The 19,328-nt window shown below is 46.7% G+C and overlaps 1 protein-coding gene across 1 annotated transcript in view; it reads left to right on the top strand.

Annotated features, from left to right (window-relative positions):
• Col23a1 (collagen type XXIII alpha 1 chain) overlaps positions 1-19,328 on the top strand; it is a 295,946-nt gene that overhangs the window by 21,490 nt on the left and 255,128 nt on the right. Inside the window, exon 2 of the mRNA XM_021212924.1 lies at positions 5,237-5,303. Within this exon, the coding sequence (XP_021068583.1) occupies positions 5,237-5,303 (67 nt within the window). The remainder of the gene's footprint in view (positions 1-5,236; positions 5,304-19,328) is intronic.

Consider the following 19,328-nt stretch of genomic DNA (forward strand, 5'->3'; position numbering starts at 1 on the left):
CCACTTACTACAGGGATGGACCCTCCAATCTCTGTGGCTATCTCACAGCATGGACAGGCCCTCCCAGTGATGGCTCTGGCTCCAAGCTGGGGTGAATTCAGGTTTCTAGCTCTGCTGGTTCATAGCTTATGTCTCAGACGGCAATACACCTGCCTCTCATTACCCCGCGTTTATGTCTTTTTCTCAGCTCTAATATGCATGTAAAGCACTTTCAGAGCTGTTCATCCGAAGCCCTGTGAGAAGCAGCTTAGCTGACTAGAGCACATGGTTTGTGGATAATTGCTTTCATCTTTACCTTACACTTCACAAAGTTGCCCGCACCAGCCACATCCCTACCTTCTTCAAGATCCTAACACACAGTGATTCTCCTTGCCCCATGGTTTTGCTTTCCATGATTAAAGTTGCCGTGACTAATGACAGTCTGAACATTATGAATAAAAAATAAATTAGAAATAAACAGCTCATAAGTTTACCATTGCACACTGCTCTGAGTGGCGCGATGAAATCTCACACCATCCCGCTGATTCTGGGATATGAATCACGTCTTCCTCCTCGGCATCCACATGGTATGTGCTACCCACCTGGCATTTTCATCCGTGGATGATCTAGGGTCGCCTGAAGCACAGGATGGTCCTGAGGAAGCATCTGAAGGTCATTAGTAACCTCACTCTGTGTCACAATGCCTGTGTCCTTCTCCTTGGCTGCCTCGTGTAGGTCGTGGATCATGTCATAGAGCATCACAAGAATAACAAGGCAGCGCAATGCAATTCCCTGAGATAGCACAGCATTGCTAACATACTTTTTACAATACATTGCTGTAATTGTCCTATCTTACTCTTGGTAGTCAGGAATCTCTTGCTCTTTTTCTATCTGGTAAACTTTATCAGATGCACAGAAAACTATTATTTCTGTAGGATTTGATACTATTTGCAGTTTTGGGCATCCACTGAAGCTTGTGGCATGAATCCCTGAAGATGAGGGGGAACTCTGAGTAGTGTCTATGACAGCGTTAGATTTGTTGGTCATACCTTGCATTCTGTCTTGGGAGTCTCTGACTTCCTGGGTGACTATTGGTTTTAGCTAGTGTCTAGCCACTAAAGTGCGTGTTCTCTGATGTGCAGTCTTCTAAGGCTTTTGACCAGTACACAGCCATGTATTCACCTGTTTCATACAGGCAGGCTCAGCATCCTGTGTGACCTCCTGGACTCAGTGCCTTCCCCTCTGCCAACCTTTCTCAAACATAGACCTGATTTCTATTCATGTGTATGTGTGTGTGTGCATACGGGTACATGTGTTTGCATGCATGCATATGTATGTACATGTACATGGAGGTCAAAGGTCAATCTCAGCTGTCCTTCAGAAGCACTTCACCTCATTTATTGTGACACTCACTGGCTCCTGGGGTCCACTGGCTTGGCTAGGCTGGCTTCCCAACAAGCTCTGGGGACATACCTGTCTCTGCTTTTCCTGCATGGGCACTGCACGCACCTTACTTTTGACATGGATGCTAGGGCTCGAACCTAGTTCCTCACACTTGCATAAGTAAGCATTTCATCTGTCCAACCGGCCCCATAGCTCCTAGGGCCTGGCTTTTGGGAGACATGAGAATTGTTTGGAAACAGAAATCATCCTGTTTTGGCTTAGAGTCAGTCGATACTAAGATTTGGATCTAAACCTGTCACTCTCCTCCTCCTCTCAATTTTCCCACCTGCGAATGGACACAACCAGGAGAGTTGAAGGTTGTTGGCACAGAGCCTGCCACATACAAATCTTTAGTCATGATGATACCTCAGCGCTACCCACTGTCAGCATCAGCATCAGCATCAGCATCAGCATCAGCATCAGCATCAGCATCAGCAGCTGCTTGGTGTTTGAGGCAGCGGAGAAATGCTGCACCAATGACTGCTGCAGCATTGGGGACTGTGTACATCTTTCTCCTTGAGGGAGGAAGGAGGACAGAGAATGTTTAACAATGTTGTTTGCTCCCAGATAGGCCTTTGTTCTGCTGTTTATGGAATCTGTGTACCACGATCCTGCAGTGGAATGTCCAGGAGAGAACAGCTGTCTTTGTTTGTTTGTTTGTTTGTTTGTTTGTTTTTTAAGTCCTCGGTTGAATGTAATAGCACATGCCTGTAGTCCCCATACTTAGGAAGTAGGAGCTGGAGGAGTTCAAAGTCATCCTCTGCTACCCAGCGACTCTGAGGATTCAGTTATCTGAGATTTTTGTCTCAAAATAAAACAACAAAAAAATTGACCGAGTATGGCACGCCTTTATTCCCAGCACTCAGAAGGCAGAGGCAGGCAGATCTCTGAATTTGAGGCAGCCTGATCTACCAAGTGAGTGCCAGGACAACCGGAGCTACATAGAGAAACCCTGTCTTGAAAAACAAAACACAAAACCAAACCAAGAAACACATGGGTGCAGCCTCACTGGGCTCTGTTTGGATGGTATTTATGTCACATTATGAACCTGATTTCTTGTTACATTTGTCTTCCTGATGCTGTCTCCTGACTGTGACAGTTTCATTGGGGGATTGCCATCCTTCCCTAATCCACCCATTGCCCAATAACATATCTATATCCATATATCCTTAACCCATAACCCTTAACCCTAACCTACACACACGTACACACACACACACACACACACACACACACACCCTTTCATGTTTTTTTCTTGGGGATTATTTTGGAGAAACTTCCCTAGAATAGGAATTTTCAGGCAAAAGATAGGACTGTTTTATGGTTTCACAGAAATAAATCATTGCACACTTTTATTCTTGTTTTCTTTTTGTCTTTGAACTGGGGTCCCACTGTACAGTCCAGGCTGATATGGAATTCCTGGGCTCAAACAACCCTCCTGCCTCAGATGCCAGAGTGGCTGTGTGGCTGGGACTCTAGATTCCTGCCACACTCAGCTCAATTCTCTTTTTTTCTATTTATTTATTTATTTATTTATTTATTTATTTATTTATTTATTATTCACTTTGTAGGCTCAGCTCAATTCTTAAAAAAAAAAAAAAAGGTTTATTTTTATGATTTTTAAATCGTGAGGTGGAAGATATTTTCCAGGCCATGAAAAGTGTTCTCAATAGGTTTTAGATTCAAGCTGTTGGTCCTGGACTGCTCCCGCCAGAGGCCGCTTGACCTTGGCTGGGGCCCCATAGCTGTGAAACCCCAACTTGGTACTGTTAAAGAAAAAAGGTTTGGGGTCTTGTAAGATGACCCATTGGGTAAATTGCCTGCTGTGTAAGCACAGGACCTGAGTCTGGAGCTCCATCACCTGTGTAAGGGCCTAGTGTGGCCACCCACATCTGTAACCCCAGCACTCAACACCCGGCACTCCCCAGCCTGTCTAACCAAAATATCGAGCTGCTGTTTCAGTGAGAAAATTAAGGCAAAAACACCTAAAGTTCTCTGGTTTCTATACATACACGCCTGTGTGTAGCACATGTGCACACACGTGAGTGTGCACACACAAACACACACTCACATACATGCACACAAGGGGTCCTTGTTAAAGCACTGAATGGCAGCATCAATTCTAAATAAATCATAGCAAGTGGGGTTTTATAGCCGAGGACCAAGGTGGGCAGTCAGTAGATCAAGTTTTAACCAAAAGGGAAGTCTGGTTAAGCTCACCAGACAGGACTGGACTTCTGCTGAAGAGAGGCCAGAGTGACCAGATATCATCCAGGGGCTGATGGAGAGTGAGGAACCCCACCAGGATTCTGGAATGGTCAGACACCAAGGCTGGGGTGGGTGCTGAGGGTGCCTGCTAACGTGACAGAGCAGGGTTTGTGTCTAGCAGTGAATTTTACAAGGAAGCACAGAATGGGCCCAGTAGAAGGCTCAGCGGCTTGACTTTGTTAGACCAAGCATCGAACCCCGCCCCCTCCCCCCGCCCTGCTCTCCTTTTCCTTCCTGTGTCACAGTGCATAAAAATTACCTCTCAGGCTGGAGAAAACACCCTTCAGTAGTAAGGCCTGTGTGTGTGTGTGTGTGTGTGTGTGTGTGTGTGTGTGTGTGTGTGTGTGTGTGTAGGCAAGAAAAGGTCATCAGATCTCCTGGAGCTGGATTTACAAGTAGTTGTGAGTTGCCCAGTGTCAGCCCTCTGTAAGGACAGCAAGTGCTCTTAACTACTGAGCCATCTCTCCGGTTCCTAAGTTTGCATCTTTATGTTTGAATCTGATGAATGCGCTATATAACTCAAGCTAACAGATTAGTACCTTTACTCTGTTGGCTTTTGGGGTTCCTTAATGGCACACACACACACACACACACACACACACACACACACACAGAGCCACCATCACCACCACTGCTACCCGCATGCCTAAAGAAGAAAAGAGTTAATGCCCTCTGTATCCTCTCAGGACTTAAGCCCTGGCTCATCTGGGATGAGATGGCGGCTCAGTCACTTTTCTCTGAATCTAGCTTCTTCCAAGCTTGCAGCTCCTCACTTGGGGTGACCTTAAGTCTGGCCACAGAAGTTGTTCCATGGCTTGGTAGTTCAGTGGTGCAGCATGTGCTTAACCAGTAGGAGGTCCTGGATCCAATTCCCACGAACCAAATATTTGCCAGGAAGTCAAATCAGGCCGTGAGCACACCAGAGCTGCTCTGTGGGTTACTGCTGTAGCGTACCATCCCTGTGGTATTTCTTTTCTTCTCTCCCATGTCCAGCACAGGGCTGGGTATGCATGGAGACTTTTGTTAAATTCTACTGAACCGAATTATCTAGGCCAAAGATCCCCCGGGAGGGAAGAAAGGAAAATGTCATAGTGAATTAGGCCAGGATTCCCACATCCAAGACTATGGTATAGAGGGTTTGTGGAGCATCCTGGGTGAGAAGAGGACATCTCTTGGGAGCCCAGAGAGCTGCTGCAAGGGCCAGTTTTAATCCATCCCTGCCCCAAAGCCTCTTTCATTCACCCTCCCTTTGGCTTCCCTTGTCTGGCCTGAAGCCACCTCTGTTTCTTTTCCTATTGTGCTTGCATGTAGCAGAGACCCAACACCTTCTGTCGAGGAGTCATCAGAAATACTCAGAAATGTTCAGTGTTCATGATTGCTTTTCCTCTCATTAGAGAACCGCCTGGAGAATTTAATGACCTTTTTAAGAAGTGGTCCGGAAAAATACCACCACCACTGTAGACCGTTTAGTACCCTTGGGGGGGTTTTCCACTCCTCTGTCCCGCAACTGATCTCCTTTCCACAACTTTTTGTCTTCTCGGTTCAGAAGTTGGATGGAGTGGCCAAGCTCAGGACAGCTCGAGAAGCCCCCTCTGAGTGCATCTGTCCCCCTGGTAAGTGATCCTCGATGGCTCCTGATCTCTGGAGGCCTGGCCCTTCTCTCTGCCATACGGTTGTAAAATGTTCAGATCACCCTCAGTCAAGAACACACTCTGGTGGTCCAGGCTGGGCCCTCTGGGGACCACCCTGATACCTTACCTTCTCAGAAGTTGGCTGGACAAAGACTCCATCCACATGGGCTGCTGTGTTTTGATCAGTGGCATGGAGGTGCTCAGGCAACATTAAATCTGGCTTCGAAGAGAGGCTGAGTGGGTGGTGCCAAAGGGCTAGCCTCTGAATGGGTCTTCAGAATGAGCCGAAGGAGCTACCCCCTTCTGCTCCATGATTGCTGTGTGCCGGCGTGCTCACTGATACAGGAAGGGGAGCTTGCACTTTGTTTTGATTGTTGCTGCTTTGTGTAGACAAAGAAGATGGTACCAGAAGAGTCCATCTGGGGCGTCCTGGTGATCAAGTCTCTTTGTTATGCTGGTGTGGAGTAGGAGGGTTGCGGATAAACCCGGGGCTTCTGAGAGCCATCCACGGGGCTCAAATCCAGATGCAGCGTGGGAAGGACTGCATGGAGCATGGTGTGGCCACAGCTAAGAGTTTAGTGTAGTGTATCCACCTGGGCTTTCAAGGTCAGACTGTGCCTTGCATAAGATGCTGTAACACAGGGATGGAGAGGCTCATGGTAATGTGTCTCATGCTAGAAGGTTTTTCTCTGTGGGTGTGTGTATGTATATGTTCATGTGTTTATACACATGTATGTGGGGGTCAGAGGTTGGTGGCGAGTGTCTCCTTCACACACCTTAGTTTTTGAGACAGGGTCTCTTACTGAACTTGGAGCCATGCTGGCTGACCAGGAGCTCCAGGATCCTCTCATCCTACCCAGCACTGGGATAACAATCAGTGCTAACCCACAGAGCTTCTTATGTGGGATCTGAACCTGGGTCCTATGCTTGTAAAGCTAGCCCATCATTAACTCAGCCATCTCCCCAGCCCCGAGGGTACCGGTGAGAGCTTCTGTACCGGTGAGAGCTGAGCCAGTGCTCCCATCAGCATCGGCAAGTTCACTTCAAGGCTCCCAGAAATTGTTCATGTCTTAGGGTTAGGAGCTTGGTGGATCTGCTGGGAAATTCCGTCTCTGGACTCTGGAAGATTTTATAGTTGAGTTTAAGCCTTTAAGTCGACACCGAGGTTCTAAAGAGGAAAAAGAATGTGGCTGGTAGTGATATTTGTGGCTCAGAAATAAGAAATTCTATTTAAATGAGGGACCCATAAATGAAATTTTTGTGATGATTTATAAAATATGTAAAATGAGGTTATCTTTCTTCTCTTCCTTCATTATTTCTGTTACATTATGTCTATAATTATGTCCATCTCCATGAGCTCTTATCTATGGATTAACCAGGGATTCATCCAAATAGAGGTCATTTCCTAACAACTATAATATAACAGCTACTTTTATATTATAGGTCATCTTGAATGATTTAAATATATAAGCCTAGGCAAATATAATGCATATGCAAATGCAATGTAAATATATATGAAAATACAATGCTGTTCTATATAAAGGACTTACACATCATGTAGGGGGATGGACAGAATCATTGAAGCAGTCTCCCATAGATTCCAATGGACTCTTTTATATTCATGTGATTTATGCGAACAAGCGTAGTGTTTAAGATTTATTTGTGTGTGTGTGTGTGTGTGTGTGTGTGTGTGTGTGTGTATGCAGATGCCTTCAGAATTCAGAAAAAGGTAATATATCTTCTAGGGTTAGAGTTATAGGTGGTTATAATCCACCTGATATGCTGATATGGGTGCTGGGAACAAAACTCTGGTCCTCTGAAAGAGTATCAAGTACTCATAACCACTGAGCCCAGCCCCTATTAGTGTGTTGTTAAACTGGGATGCATAGCCTTTCAGGAGATATAGTTTCACAGTTTACAACCAGCATTTTGAATTTCTAAGCTGTTATGGAGTGGAATAAAAAAATCCTAAGGTGAAAGTTTGATTATTGATATTTGTAGGTGTGGCCTACAATGAGACCATTGCCTGCCATGCTTGACAACAGAATGTTCACAAGTCTCAAATATGGAAGGGATGTGGGGAGAGGAGGAGGAGGAAGGGGAGGAGGAGGAAGAGAGGGAGGAGGAGGAGGAGGAGTCTGTGAGTGGGGCTTGCTTTGGTTGTCCTGGGAGTGTCTGGTTCCGATGCTGCAGTTAGTGCAACTCTTGGGATATAGCAGCATTATCTCATAGGCCCCCTGCCTGCCTGTGCTCACATCCTGTCACACACACCCCCACCTGGCCTAAGTTCTAACTTAAGCCTTCTGAGTCCTTCTTGAACACAAAGCCCCAGCAGTCTGGCATGCATTGTCTGAGACCAGAAAGGCCCTTCACGGCAACACCGAGGACCTGCGTTTGCCCCCTCTCGTCAAAGCTCTGATCAAAGGGGCCCTGCAGACTTTAGGACTCTGGAGACTCAGAGGGCCCTCTCTCTGTAGCTTGGATCCCCCATCTGATCTGAGACACTGCTAGGTCATCCCCCAGCTCCTTCCCATGGCCCTGGGAAACAGTGTAATCTTTTGTCAGGTCCTAGCAGAGAACAGGCAGATAACCCGAGATGGGCAGTGCTTTGTGTGTTGCCTGTTGTAAGCGTTGCCTGTTGTGAGTTGGCTGTGCAGGCGCAGAGCAGCCTGGGGAGCTTCAAGCAGGAAGATGGCCCATCCCTTATGCCCAGGTCGGTTGTGGGAGGACTTTCAGGGCTGCGCTGAACAGACTCTGTGGCTTGTGGTGGGTGAAGGGCTCCTGAGCCTTCACCTCATCTACAAAATGACACAGTGTATCTGACTGGTTTCCTCAAAAAGATATGGTCAAATTTTAGTGTTTGCTTCCTGAGAATAAGATTTTATTTGAAAATAGGGTCTCTCTAGTCCCCAGCACTTCCTTATCTGGTAGAGGATGTTCTTCGAGACCCCTATCTAATCCCATCTATGTGTATGCAGTTCCTCATATACCAAATTTACATAATTGATATATATTTTTTCTACATATACATGTTGTACTGGCTAGTCATACGTCAACTTAACACCAACTAGTTATCTGAAAAGAGGGAAACTCAGTTGAGAAAATGACTCCATAAGATTCAACTGTAAGGTATTTTCTTATTGATTGATGGGAGAGGACCCAGGCCAGTGTAGGTGGTTGTCATCCCTTGGCTGGTGGTCCTGGACTCCATAAGAGAGCAGGCAGAATAAGCCAGTATGCAGCATCCCCCCATGGTCTCTGCATCAGCTCCTGACTCCAGGATCCTCCACTGTTTAAATTCCTGTCCTGACTCCCTTCAGTGACGAACAGTGCTATGGATGTGTAAGGCAAATGAACCCTTTCCTCCCTAGTTCTCTTTGGTCATAGTGTTTTATCACAGTAATAGTGTGAGCCAGACACATGCCTATAAAGTTTGACTTATAGATTAGATACAACGAGACGTGAACAACAGCTATTAAATACAACAGATATATTAGAGTAAAGGTTATGGGAGTGGGCTCTTTCACAAAATGTCTTATCATGTTTATCATGTTATCCCCTTTTTATCTAAAGGAAACATTTTGTAGCTTGCCTTGAAATGTTGAATTCGTCAGCTCAATTCTCTTGCACTGTGGGGCTAATGCTAAAATAAGGGTTTCTGGAACACCAGCACTGAGGTACCATGACAACCAATGTGGTACCTGAGATTGTTGCTAGGCAACTAGTAGGGGGTGGCATATATGGCACGGATGCCCTGAACAAAGGGTTGGTTCATCCTGAAAAGGAGCAGGATGATGGGAGACCTCGCCACACTACTCAGAATGGTGTGTGGTTTGACATAACTGATTTCTGGAATTTTCCATTTAATATTTCTGGCCCTTGGTTGACAGTGGTCAGCTGAAAATGCAGAAAGTAAAATCAGAGCTAGGGGGAGGGGATTTGCAATAATTACGATTAGGATTTTGCAATGGCGTCCTTCATGATCATCCAGTTTCCTGATCCTGCTAGCCTCTAGCCTTCTGGACCAGGTTAGCCTTCTGGATCAGGTTAAATGTGGTCGAAGTTTTAAAATATGTCTTTGAAAGGAGAGCAAAATACGACATAATAAACAATTTGAAGTACTACAAAATGTTATGCTAGAGCACAGTCCTCTCACCCCTACTACCACTGGATCCCCTCCCCATTTCAGAGGCCCCTCCTCTTGTGGTTTGACTGTGATGTGTCCCCCACAGGATCATGTGTTTAAATACTTGCTTCCCAGCAGGTGGCGCTGCTCAGGGAGGTTGTGGAATCTTTAGATGTGGTAAAGCCATGCTGGAGGAAGTCCATCACTAGAAGCGGGCCTTGAGTCTGGCCCCACTTGCTCTATTGGCTGTTTCCTCAGTGCAGAATCAATATGAGCAGCCAGTTTCCTGATCCTGCTCTCCAGCCCTTCATGCCTCACGTCCTGCTTCCCAGGCATGACTGCCTCCAGCCCTCTGGACCTGTGAACCACAATAAACTCTTCCTTAAGTTGTTTTTGTCAAAATATTTTTTTCATAGCAACAGCAAAGACACTAATGCAGATCAAGGGCAGGTCAAGGTCAGATCAAGGGCAGTTCAAGGTCAGATCAAGGGCAGGTCAAGGGTAGTCTGGCCTGTGGAACATCTGTGACGCTGTATGTTTGCATTATCTGATAGTGAAGCTGTAACTAGCCACATATCACTTAAAAATATTTATTTTTATTATTTAATTATGGGGATGTGGATGTGCACGTGAGTTGCAGGTGCCTGTGAAGGACAGAAGAGGGCGCTGGGAACAAATGTGTGTCCTCTGCAAAAGCAGTATGTGCTCGTCCCCCAGCCCAGCTCTCCATCCCCTCTTACAGGACTTTTGAGCCCTTGAAATATGACTTGTACAGCTAAGCACCTGAATTTTAAGATTTATTTTCTTTTAACTAATTTTCATTTAAGTCACCATGTATGGCTGGTAGCTGCAGCACTGGAGAACCTGCTGCAGGGGTAATTTACATATATACATACATATGTACACACACACAATACATATGGAGAGAGAGAGAGAGAGAGAGAGAGAGAGAGAGAGAGAGAGAGAGAGGAAGAGAGACTCATGTGGCCCAGACTACTGGCCTTGAACTACCTAGCCAAGGACTCACTGTGTAGCCAAGGATGGCCTCTGTCCCTTGAACGCTGGGATTGCAGGTGCATAGTACCATGCCTGGCTTATTTATAATTTTTCAACTTTCACCATAGTATAAAAATATGCTTGTATAGCCATACTAGTTTTTCATTCTCAAAACAGTACTTGATAAAATCCAGGAGGCATTTTAAACTTTATCATAGAATAGGCTTTTGCCCAACTTTAGCAAGCATATGTGTCAGAGCACACTTAAGCTTGGCGAAGCTGTGATGTTTGGTAGATAATGTATGTTAAGCACATTTCTTAGCATATTTTATACTTACATTGGGTTTATATGGTATATGTATAAGTACATAAACATATACATATACCACTGAAGAGTTCTCACAGTTCAGCCCATAGCACTTCACATACTCCAGCTGTGGGGCTGGTGAGGAAGAATAGTACTTATCTTCATGTACATGTATGTATACATATGTATATACACACACATATATATATATATAAACATATGCATATACATATACCTATACCTATACATCCACAGTTATCATGTGTCAGGCATATCTGTGTGTCATCCAGCCATTCTCTAGCTTTTTGGCTCTTTTGGATCATGTGTTGTTTGCTGTGTACTGCTTTCTGGGGTTTATGATTTCTCTTGGCTATGATCTCAGGCTTATATCATGTCATATATCATGTCATATCATATGTCATGTCATGTCATATCATATAGAGCTAGTGCTGCCTCATCTTGGTTCAATGGCAGGATCCTGTCACAGGGTTGAGATACCCTAAGGTGTACTCAGTGTTCATTTCCTCTGTAGGACACGAGAGGGGTTTTCCCCCATCCTGTGTCTTTATAGAGTCTATAGGGACTATAAATCACACCAAACTGCATCCATCGTGTGATGGAGAAGTGAGAGCCTGCGTATAACCTTGTTATCTGACTCTGGCTTTGTCTGAAGCTCTTCCTGAGTCAGGAGTTGCTTCACACTTGGGTTATGACTGGGATGGAGGGACAGATGCCTTCTGTTTGTGGAGACGCTGACCAGGTTGACAATGAAATGTGCTCTGTGAGACTGGGCCTGCACTTGGCTAAGAATAGCCATAATGCAGTGTGTCTCCCATGGGATGCCTCAGGGCCAGCCCCTTAAAGCCTGAGAGGCCTGGGTTCAAATCTTGACTCTTCATGGCTCCCCTGTGGGTCCTGGAAACAGCGTCCTCCTTGGTTTGTTCGCTGCTCGTTTGGCATGAGAACATTAATAGCTTCTGACCATCCTCCATGAATAATGCAACACTGGAAACACATCAAGCACGTATCTAAAGTGTAGGGCTCAGAAACAGACCTGGTTTCAGGCGTGCCTGAGCTCAGGGACTGTCCCCATCACTCACCTTCTGTCTCTGCCCTTCTCAGGCTGCCTTTCCTTGGGTGCTTGCTCTGTAGGAGGGTGACTGCCAATAGCCGTGGCTAGGCCAGTCCTGACTAGCACCACCCCAGATAAGCACTATCCGTCCTCATTAGCCCTATGACTGGAGACCGGGAGGTATTGTGAGAACTCTTCAATTCATACTTGAAATCTTAACCCTTCCCTGTGCCTCAGAACGAGATGATCTTCAGAGAGTGGTACTTAAGGTGATATGAGGCCATGAAGGTCTCTTCATAGGAAGAGATTTGGAGAACATATGCATGTACACACATACTCATGTGCACTCATGCACATACATGTACATACATACACATGCACATGTATATAGGCACACACATATATATGCATATACACACTCATGCATACACACATATGCACACACATGCACTGAATACACGTACACATGCAGATAGGTGCATGTATGTACATACTCAGGGAACACATGTGCACACCTATACACAGGTATATACACATGATCACAGGTGCACACATGCATATACATACACATACACACACATGCAGCTATGAGGGAGAGTTGACTACTAGAAACATGGTTTGGGGGAGAGTAGCTACCCCAGAAAGATCAGAGCCCTGTTCTCAGAAAAAGAGAAAATTCACGCATCTAGGCAAACAGTAGATGACCCGCTAGGCTTGTACCAGGGACAGATGGCTAGATGGTTTTTATTGTGACAGTAGACAGATTCTGGGTTTGACCAAAGATCGGCTCTACTTCAGGCACCCAGGGACTTTGCTTGCCCTCTTTAAATTTGCTATGTAGTAGATGCTGGCCTTCTTGCCTCTGCTTCTGAGTTCTAGCACTCTAGGTGTGCGGTGGACAGGGCTTGCTTCAGTCTTTTGTTTGTAAACACTGTACTTACTTCGTGGGATTATGTCAAGATCAAATGTTTGAATGAACACCTGGGGAAGGCTCTCCTCCACATCTCAAGAATGAGCTTTTGGTTGTCATGAGCTCAGATCCATGTGGTCAGCCAGAGATGGAGAGGGGAGAGACGGTGCAGACATTGGTTGGGATTGTCTGGATGCAGAGAACAAAGTGCTGGCCAGTTATACCAGCATGCTCTCCTGGGCTGGTCAGCTATACCAGAGTACTCTCCTGGGGTATGGGTGAGAAAATATGGGTGACCCAAGAGTAAGAGAAACAGACAGGAAATCACAAGACTGGAGACCATTCAGTTAGACGCTACCATAATCCGGAAGCCCTGAGCACAGCCTGTCCCTTCTGTCCCTTCAGGCTTGTTTCTAATTAGACTCCACCTGCCTTGAGCAGTCTCAGGAACTTTCTGGAAAAGTGGTAATCTTCGTCATTGTCTCTTTGTGCCTTTCTGCATTGCTGTGTGGTATTGCAGGGATGCTGCGTGTGGCCTCCAGATGGTGTGCGCTGGACTTACCCCACGGGGGCTTGGCAGGGGCAGGATGGTGAGCCATTTCCAGAAAGGAACAAACGGGTACATGAGAGGTAGAAACTGCCCACTCGTGCGGAAGTCCTCGTGGAGAGTGAACGCTCTTTAAACACCAAGCATGGCGTGGAAATGACATGAGCTGATGAGATTGGCTGTAATTTGTGGAGAGTGTTACTGAGCAGAACACCCTGAGCGGTAAAGCCACTGGTGGTCGGGTTTTCGCTCCGTTGGTGTAAAGTAAGAATGAGCTTAGGGAAGGGGGCTTGCACTCTTCAAACAAGAAATCATGTTAATTTGATACATTTTTGAAAAAAAAAAAAAATATATATATATATATATATATATATATATATATATATATATTCCCCCAGGAGTGGTAAATCCCAGTTGACTTGATTTTGTGGAACAACTGAGTGCCTGTAAAGGTGTCTGTTATCTAACCATAGCATACAGAGCTGAAGGCAATCTTTGGACCTGATCTATCTCCCTCCCTCCTTCCTCCCCTCTCTCCCTCTCTCTCCCTCCCCCATCTTCCCTCCCTCCCTCATCTTCTCTCTTCCTCCCTCCCCCCATCTTCCTTCCCTCCCTCCTCTTCTCTCTCCCTCTTTCTCTCCCCATCTTCCCTCTCTCTTCCCCCTTTCTTTCTTTCCTTCCTTTCAGTGCTAGAAGTTAAACCTGGGGCCTCACACGTGCTAGGAGAGCATCCCATATCCGGGTTTTACCTTTGCTGAGCCCTTCTCTCTTTCTGAGACAGGGCCTCCCGGTTTAATCCTGGCTCAACCTGACGTTGCAGGCCTCTCTTGCCTCAGCTTCCCTGGTGCTGAGATGATGGGGTGAGCAACCATGCCCCGCAGTCATCTTTAATTTTTTTCTGAGCTGGGGATTGAACCCAGGGCCTTGTGAGTGCTGAGTAGGCAATCTGACTCCGAGCTTTCCTCTCCCTGCTCCCCTCAGTGATGCTGGGGATAGAACCCAGGACCTTGTATATGATAGGCAAGCCCTTCAACCCTGAGCTGGGCTCTCATCCCTCATGTGTGTGAGCATGGACGTGTGCCGGAACTCTGGGAGAACGATGTCATCACATTTCCCACACTCTTCTGTGCACAGATGTCAGTCTGTTCGCTTATTTGCTCATTTACTCATTCATGTGTCCAGTCCTAGTTAGGGTGACATATAAGACCGTTAGAAACCGCTGCAAACCCATCCTTGGAAGATGATTCAAGTTGTAGAATCAGTCAACTAAAAAAAAAAAAAAAACAACAACAACAGAGTAAACCTGTGTAGTACAAAGAAAAGTCCTACAGAAATTCAAAGGAGACATTGCTGCAGGTCAGAGGATTTATACAGACAGTTTGGTTTGTGGGGAGCAGAATCCTTCCTTGGGGAGGTGGGAGCTGGGTAGAGTTTTGAAGACTGGTTGGCATGTTAACCAGCTTGCATAGGGTCACAGGTCTCTGAGGCAAGATAAAAGGGAAGCATGCAGGGGTGGTTTAAACTCTTGTTGAAAGGCAGCTGTGGAGGTTAAGGTGAGCTGAGGGCTAGCAGGGAGTGGGGCTGTGTGCTGTGGGATACACCACGGAAGTGTCTGAGTAGAGTTTATCTTAAAGAGGGGGACCCTAGAAGCAGCAGGAGGGCCGACTGGAATTGCAGATCTGGGTGTCACAGAGGGTGCTCGGGGCAGGCACTGTCTCCGTTTGATCACGGTCACATCCCCTGAGCCTAGAGTGGTGCCTGATTTGTGGAGAAGCACTGAGAAACATCTGGCAATGGCCTTTCCTGGGAAGAGATCCCGAAGAGGTGAAGGAGGGTCCCGGGTACTGATGGGAAGAACAGCTGCAGAGACACCAGGACCCGTGGTACAGAGTCACAAACATGGTACCGGTAGGGGAGCAGACAGATCACAGGACTGCAGGCCTGGGGTAGGGAGGGGGAGGGGGAATGGGAAGGTGGAGGTGGGGAGGTGGTGGAGTGGGGGGGGGATGGAAGTTGCCTTGACCAGAAACAGGACTGGATTCAGGAGATGTGGTGAGCATAGTTTGGGGCTGTGGTTTTACAAACCGATTGGTAGATTCACTGACGAGTGGAAAATGCTAATTAGAAGTCTCTCCCGATGTCGTCTAGCCACTCCGAGTCTATTAATTATCGAACGTGCCCAGCACCATAAAGATCTTGAAATGCAACTAGAGGCTGACCTTTGGGATTTGGAGCTTTTCATGTGACCACCAGAGGGAGCCCATTTATTTCATTAAATTCTGTAGAACTCTTAACAGGAATTAAAAAAAAAAAAACAACCTTGGGTCAATGAGTCAAGAGGCTTACAAACTCAAGGCCAGCTTGGGCTAGCGAGAGAGTGCAAAGATAGCCAGGGCAGCTTTATGAGATCTTTAAACAATAGGACAAATTTAAAAGAGCTGGGGATACAGCCCTGTAGTAAAGTGCTTGTCAGCATGTGGGGGCCTAGGACTGTCCAGCACTATAGACACACACACACACACACACACACACACACACACACACCACAGAATAAGGAAAACTAGATGCATAAGAGGAGAATGGAGAAAAAAATGATATGAGCCCCTATAGAAGAAAATCTAAGGGCGCCATTTTCTTATGATGCATCTATTTACCGAGTACCTAGCACTCCCTTGAAAGCATGGTCCACAGTAAGATGAAGAAATGCCAGAGAGGGGGAGGGGCTTGCTGTGCTCACTGGCAAACACGGAGAAGTCTGGGCTGTCAAGGACTTAGTTAGCAACCTAGGCCATCCGGCACGCCACTTGTCACGTGGCTGTCTCGGGACTGTGGCTTGCTACTTACTAAATATCAAGAGAGGGACATACTGCAGAACACTAAGTTGAAATTGGGGGGGGGGGCGGCGGTTGAGACAGGATCTTGCTCTGTAGCCTTTGCTAGCCTGGAATTCTCTCTGTAGACCAGGTTGGCCTCAAATTCAGATATTCATCTGCCTCTGCCTCCTGAGGGCTGGGCATGGACCACCAGGCCCAGCTTAAATGTAACTTTGGTGGATTTTTTAATACACACGGCTTTGGTATCATTCTAAAGCTGGATGTTGAGTTATGGTTAAGTTGAGGACTACAGCCATGAAGAGGGGAAGAGATTTGCCTTAACGTCTTCGTGTGGTGAGGAGGCCACTAAGGGAGACCTACGTGTGGGCCATGTGTCTGAAACATGGGGGAAAGCAGGATCTTCAGTTCCCACTCAGGCTGGAGAGCACAAAAATCCACATTCTGTTTTGAGCCCAAAGACCCTATATTACAGAACCAAATGCTGGTGATATTCATAAAGTATGGAGGTATGCTTCTCGAACGTTCTCTCTTGCTTGGCCTTTTGGTTCTATGTACAGTTTGATAGAAGATCCACTCCCTTGTAGAGAGCAATCTGGGCCCCTGAGGTCAACCAATTGAAATCTTACTCTCACGCAAAGGCAACTTCCCAGGCCCCTACAGAGCAATGCTTGCCTGCATGTGTGGCTACTGTGGCCCAGTGAGTTCACACCTGACTTAGCATCTCACTTCCCACTCCTCACCCCACAGCTCCTGTTCCGACCTGCTGGAGCTCTCACTTTCTCTCACCCATCAGCTCCTCTTTTTCCTGCCCTCCAGGCATCCACTGAGCCCTTCCTTGCTATGCCAACCTTACCTCTGGCAGCCACCCAAGGCCTTCCCCTGGCTGTGGGGCAGTCATTTTTAATTTGTACTGTCAAGTACAAACAAGGTTCTTATCTCGAGACTTCTTAATCTATTTCCTGACCTGTCCCGGAGCCCACCCCTCAGATCATAACTTCTTCCTGTGTCCTTCTGAATTACTCAGTTCTCCATCATCCCATGGGCCTGGAACCTTCTTGGCATTCCTTTGTGTTCTTTGTGACATGACTCACAATATCGGAGATGAAAGAATGGCTGGAAGGTGGATGAATGGTTAGAAAAAGCGGGAATGTATACACAGAGCAGAATTCTATTCAGTCATTAAAAAGGACAGGATCCTGTGATTTGTGGCAACGTGGATACACCCAGCCAGCTAAGAGACACAGTCCGGCTACAGGAGGACAAGTTCCTTGTGGTCTCAACTCATATGTGGTATCTTAAAGGGCTAATCTTACAAAAGTAGAGAGGGAGGGAGAGGAGAGATTGGCCCCAGATACCAAGTTGCATTTGGGCAGGAGAGATCGGGTCTGGCCGTGCTTTGCACAGTAGGATGATTGTCATTGGCAGGAACTTAGTCCCTATTTCAAAGCAGAGAGGATTTTGAACAATGAAAGAAGCGACACTGAATGTGCCAAGTGTTCTTGGTTACTCTCTGTTACTCGGTGTGTGCATGCATCCAAATATCACGAATGCTTATGCACCCACTGTGAAATCTGTGGGCTAGAGGGATGGGTCAGCAGTTAAGAGCACAACCTCTTGCAGAGGTTTGGTTCCCAGGGCCCACATTGGGCCTGTGCAGTCGTTCGGTCCCCGTTCCTAGCTGCCTGAGTTTCAGCAGAGATTGGTGCCCCATTGGCCCGGGCACTTCTGCTTATAACTCTAGCTCCAGGAGATACCATACCCGCCTCTGGCCTCCACAGGCACATGAATACATACCCACATACTCACACATATATTTTAAATCTTAAGAAAACATTTTAAGGTATCTCCCCTTTCCTTACTAGGAATCTGGACCCATTCCTCTAGACACAGCTTGATCCCATTTCCTGAGATGTTTCCTCTTTTCTTTAGAAGAATCAGTTGCTCCTGATTCCTTGACCCCACCCCCACTCCCCACCCCAACACTTTGGGTACCCCTTACCCACAGCACCTGTGAGACGACAATGGAGTGGGAGTGTCATTTCTATTGTCTGTTGCTACTTCTGGTCTGTGATCACTCAAAGGCAGGGTCAGGGCTGGAGGAAGGGCAGCTCAGCTCTCACTACTGTACACATGGGCTTCAGTTGATTTTATAAATGTGTTTATGTGATTTGTGAAGTGACAGAGACATGTCTCATAGGGACTGTTGTAAAGAAGAGGCAGTAAAAAGTCTATAAATAAACTGCTGTGGCCGATAATGTTCTGGGCTTTCCACGCCGTCCAGCAGTGGAACATGCCATCAGTGGGTACTCTGTCCACGCCCGTGGCCAGTCAACCCTCTTCTGGTGCCTAGTCTATATCCTGACTCTTTATCATGCTTTCAGCACATGGTAATTCTTGTTCTTGTTCATCTGAGATGTCACTCAGGCCAAAGCTTGGCTCTACTGACTTCTGAGTTTGCCCCAGGGGCCAATGATTGAAAAAAAAATCACTTGCATTTTTTTTTTTTTTTTTTTGGTGGCGCTGGCCAGGGTCCCTAAGCAATGAATCACATCCGGGTGGATTCCTTGCCACTCTCTGATGTGGAAATGTAATCCCTGTGGGGAAACATTTAGATCTCCTTGCCCAAAATGCCTACTATGCCCTTCACCACTCACGTGGCCTGTGCATTCATTCTGTCCCCGTTCCTAGCTGCCTGAGTGGAGCGGAGACTGGAGCTCTGTTGGCCTGGCACTCCTGCATGGATGAGTCCTGCTATATTACAGATTAGAATGTACCCATCATGGCCACATCCTAAAGTCTTGACCATCAGCCTATGGTGCCATGGGAGGTAAAACCTTTAGGAGGTGAACCCTTTAGGAGGTGAAACCTTTAGGAAGGAAGTGAGGTCATCATGGGGGGAGGGGTTCTTGTTACCCTTTGCTCCCCACCCACTATAAGATGAACAGCCTCCTGTCATAATGTTTTGCCTCACTCTGCTGACTGTGAGCTCAGATAATTATTTCTTACTTTAAATTGATTGTCGTGGATATTTTATCACAGAGCCAAAAACTAATAACCTCACAACTAAGGCCACCTCTGCACACGAGTAAGCCCCCCGCATCTCCCATTTTCCTCCATGTCTCTCAGAGGCAGAGGCAGAGGCAGAGGCAGAGGCAGAGGCAGAGGCAGAGGCAGAGAGGCAGAGGCAGAGGCAGAGGCAGAGGCAGAGAGGCAGA

Source organism: Mus pahari, chromosome 14 (assembly GCF_900095145.1).
Source record: "Mus pahari chromosome 14, PAHARI_EIJ_v1.1, whole genome shotgun sequence".
NCBI classification, from domain to species: Eukaryota; Metazoa; Chordata; class Mammalia; order Rodentia; family Muridae; genus Mus; species Mus pahari.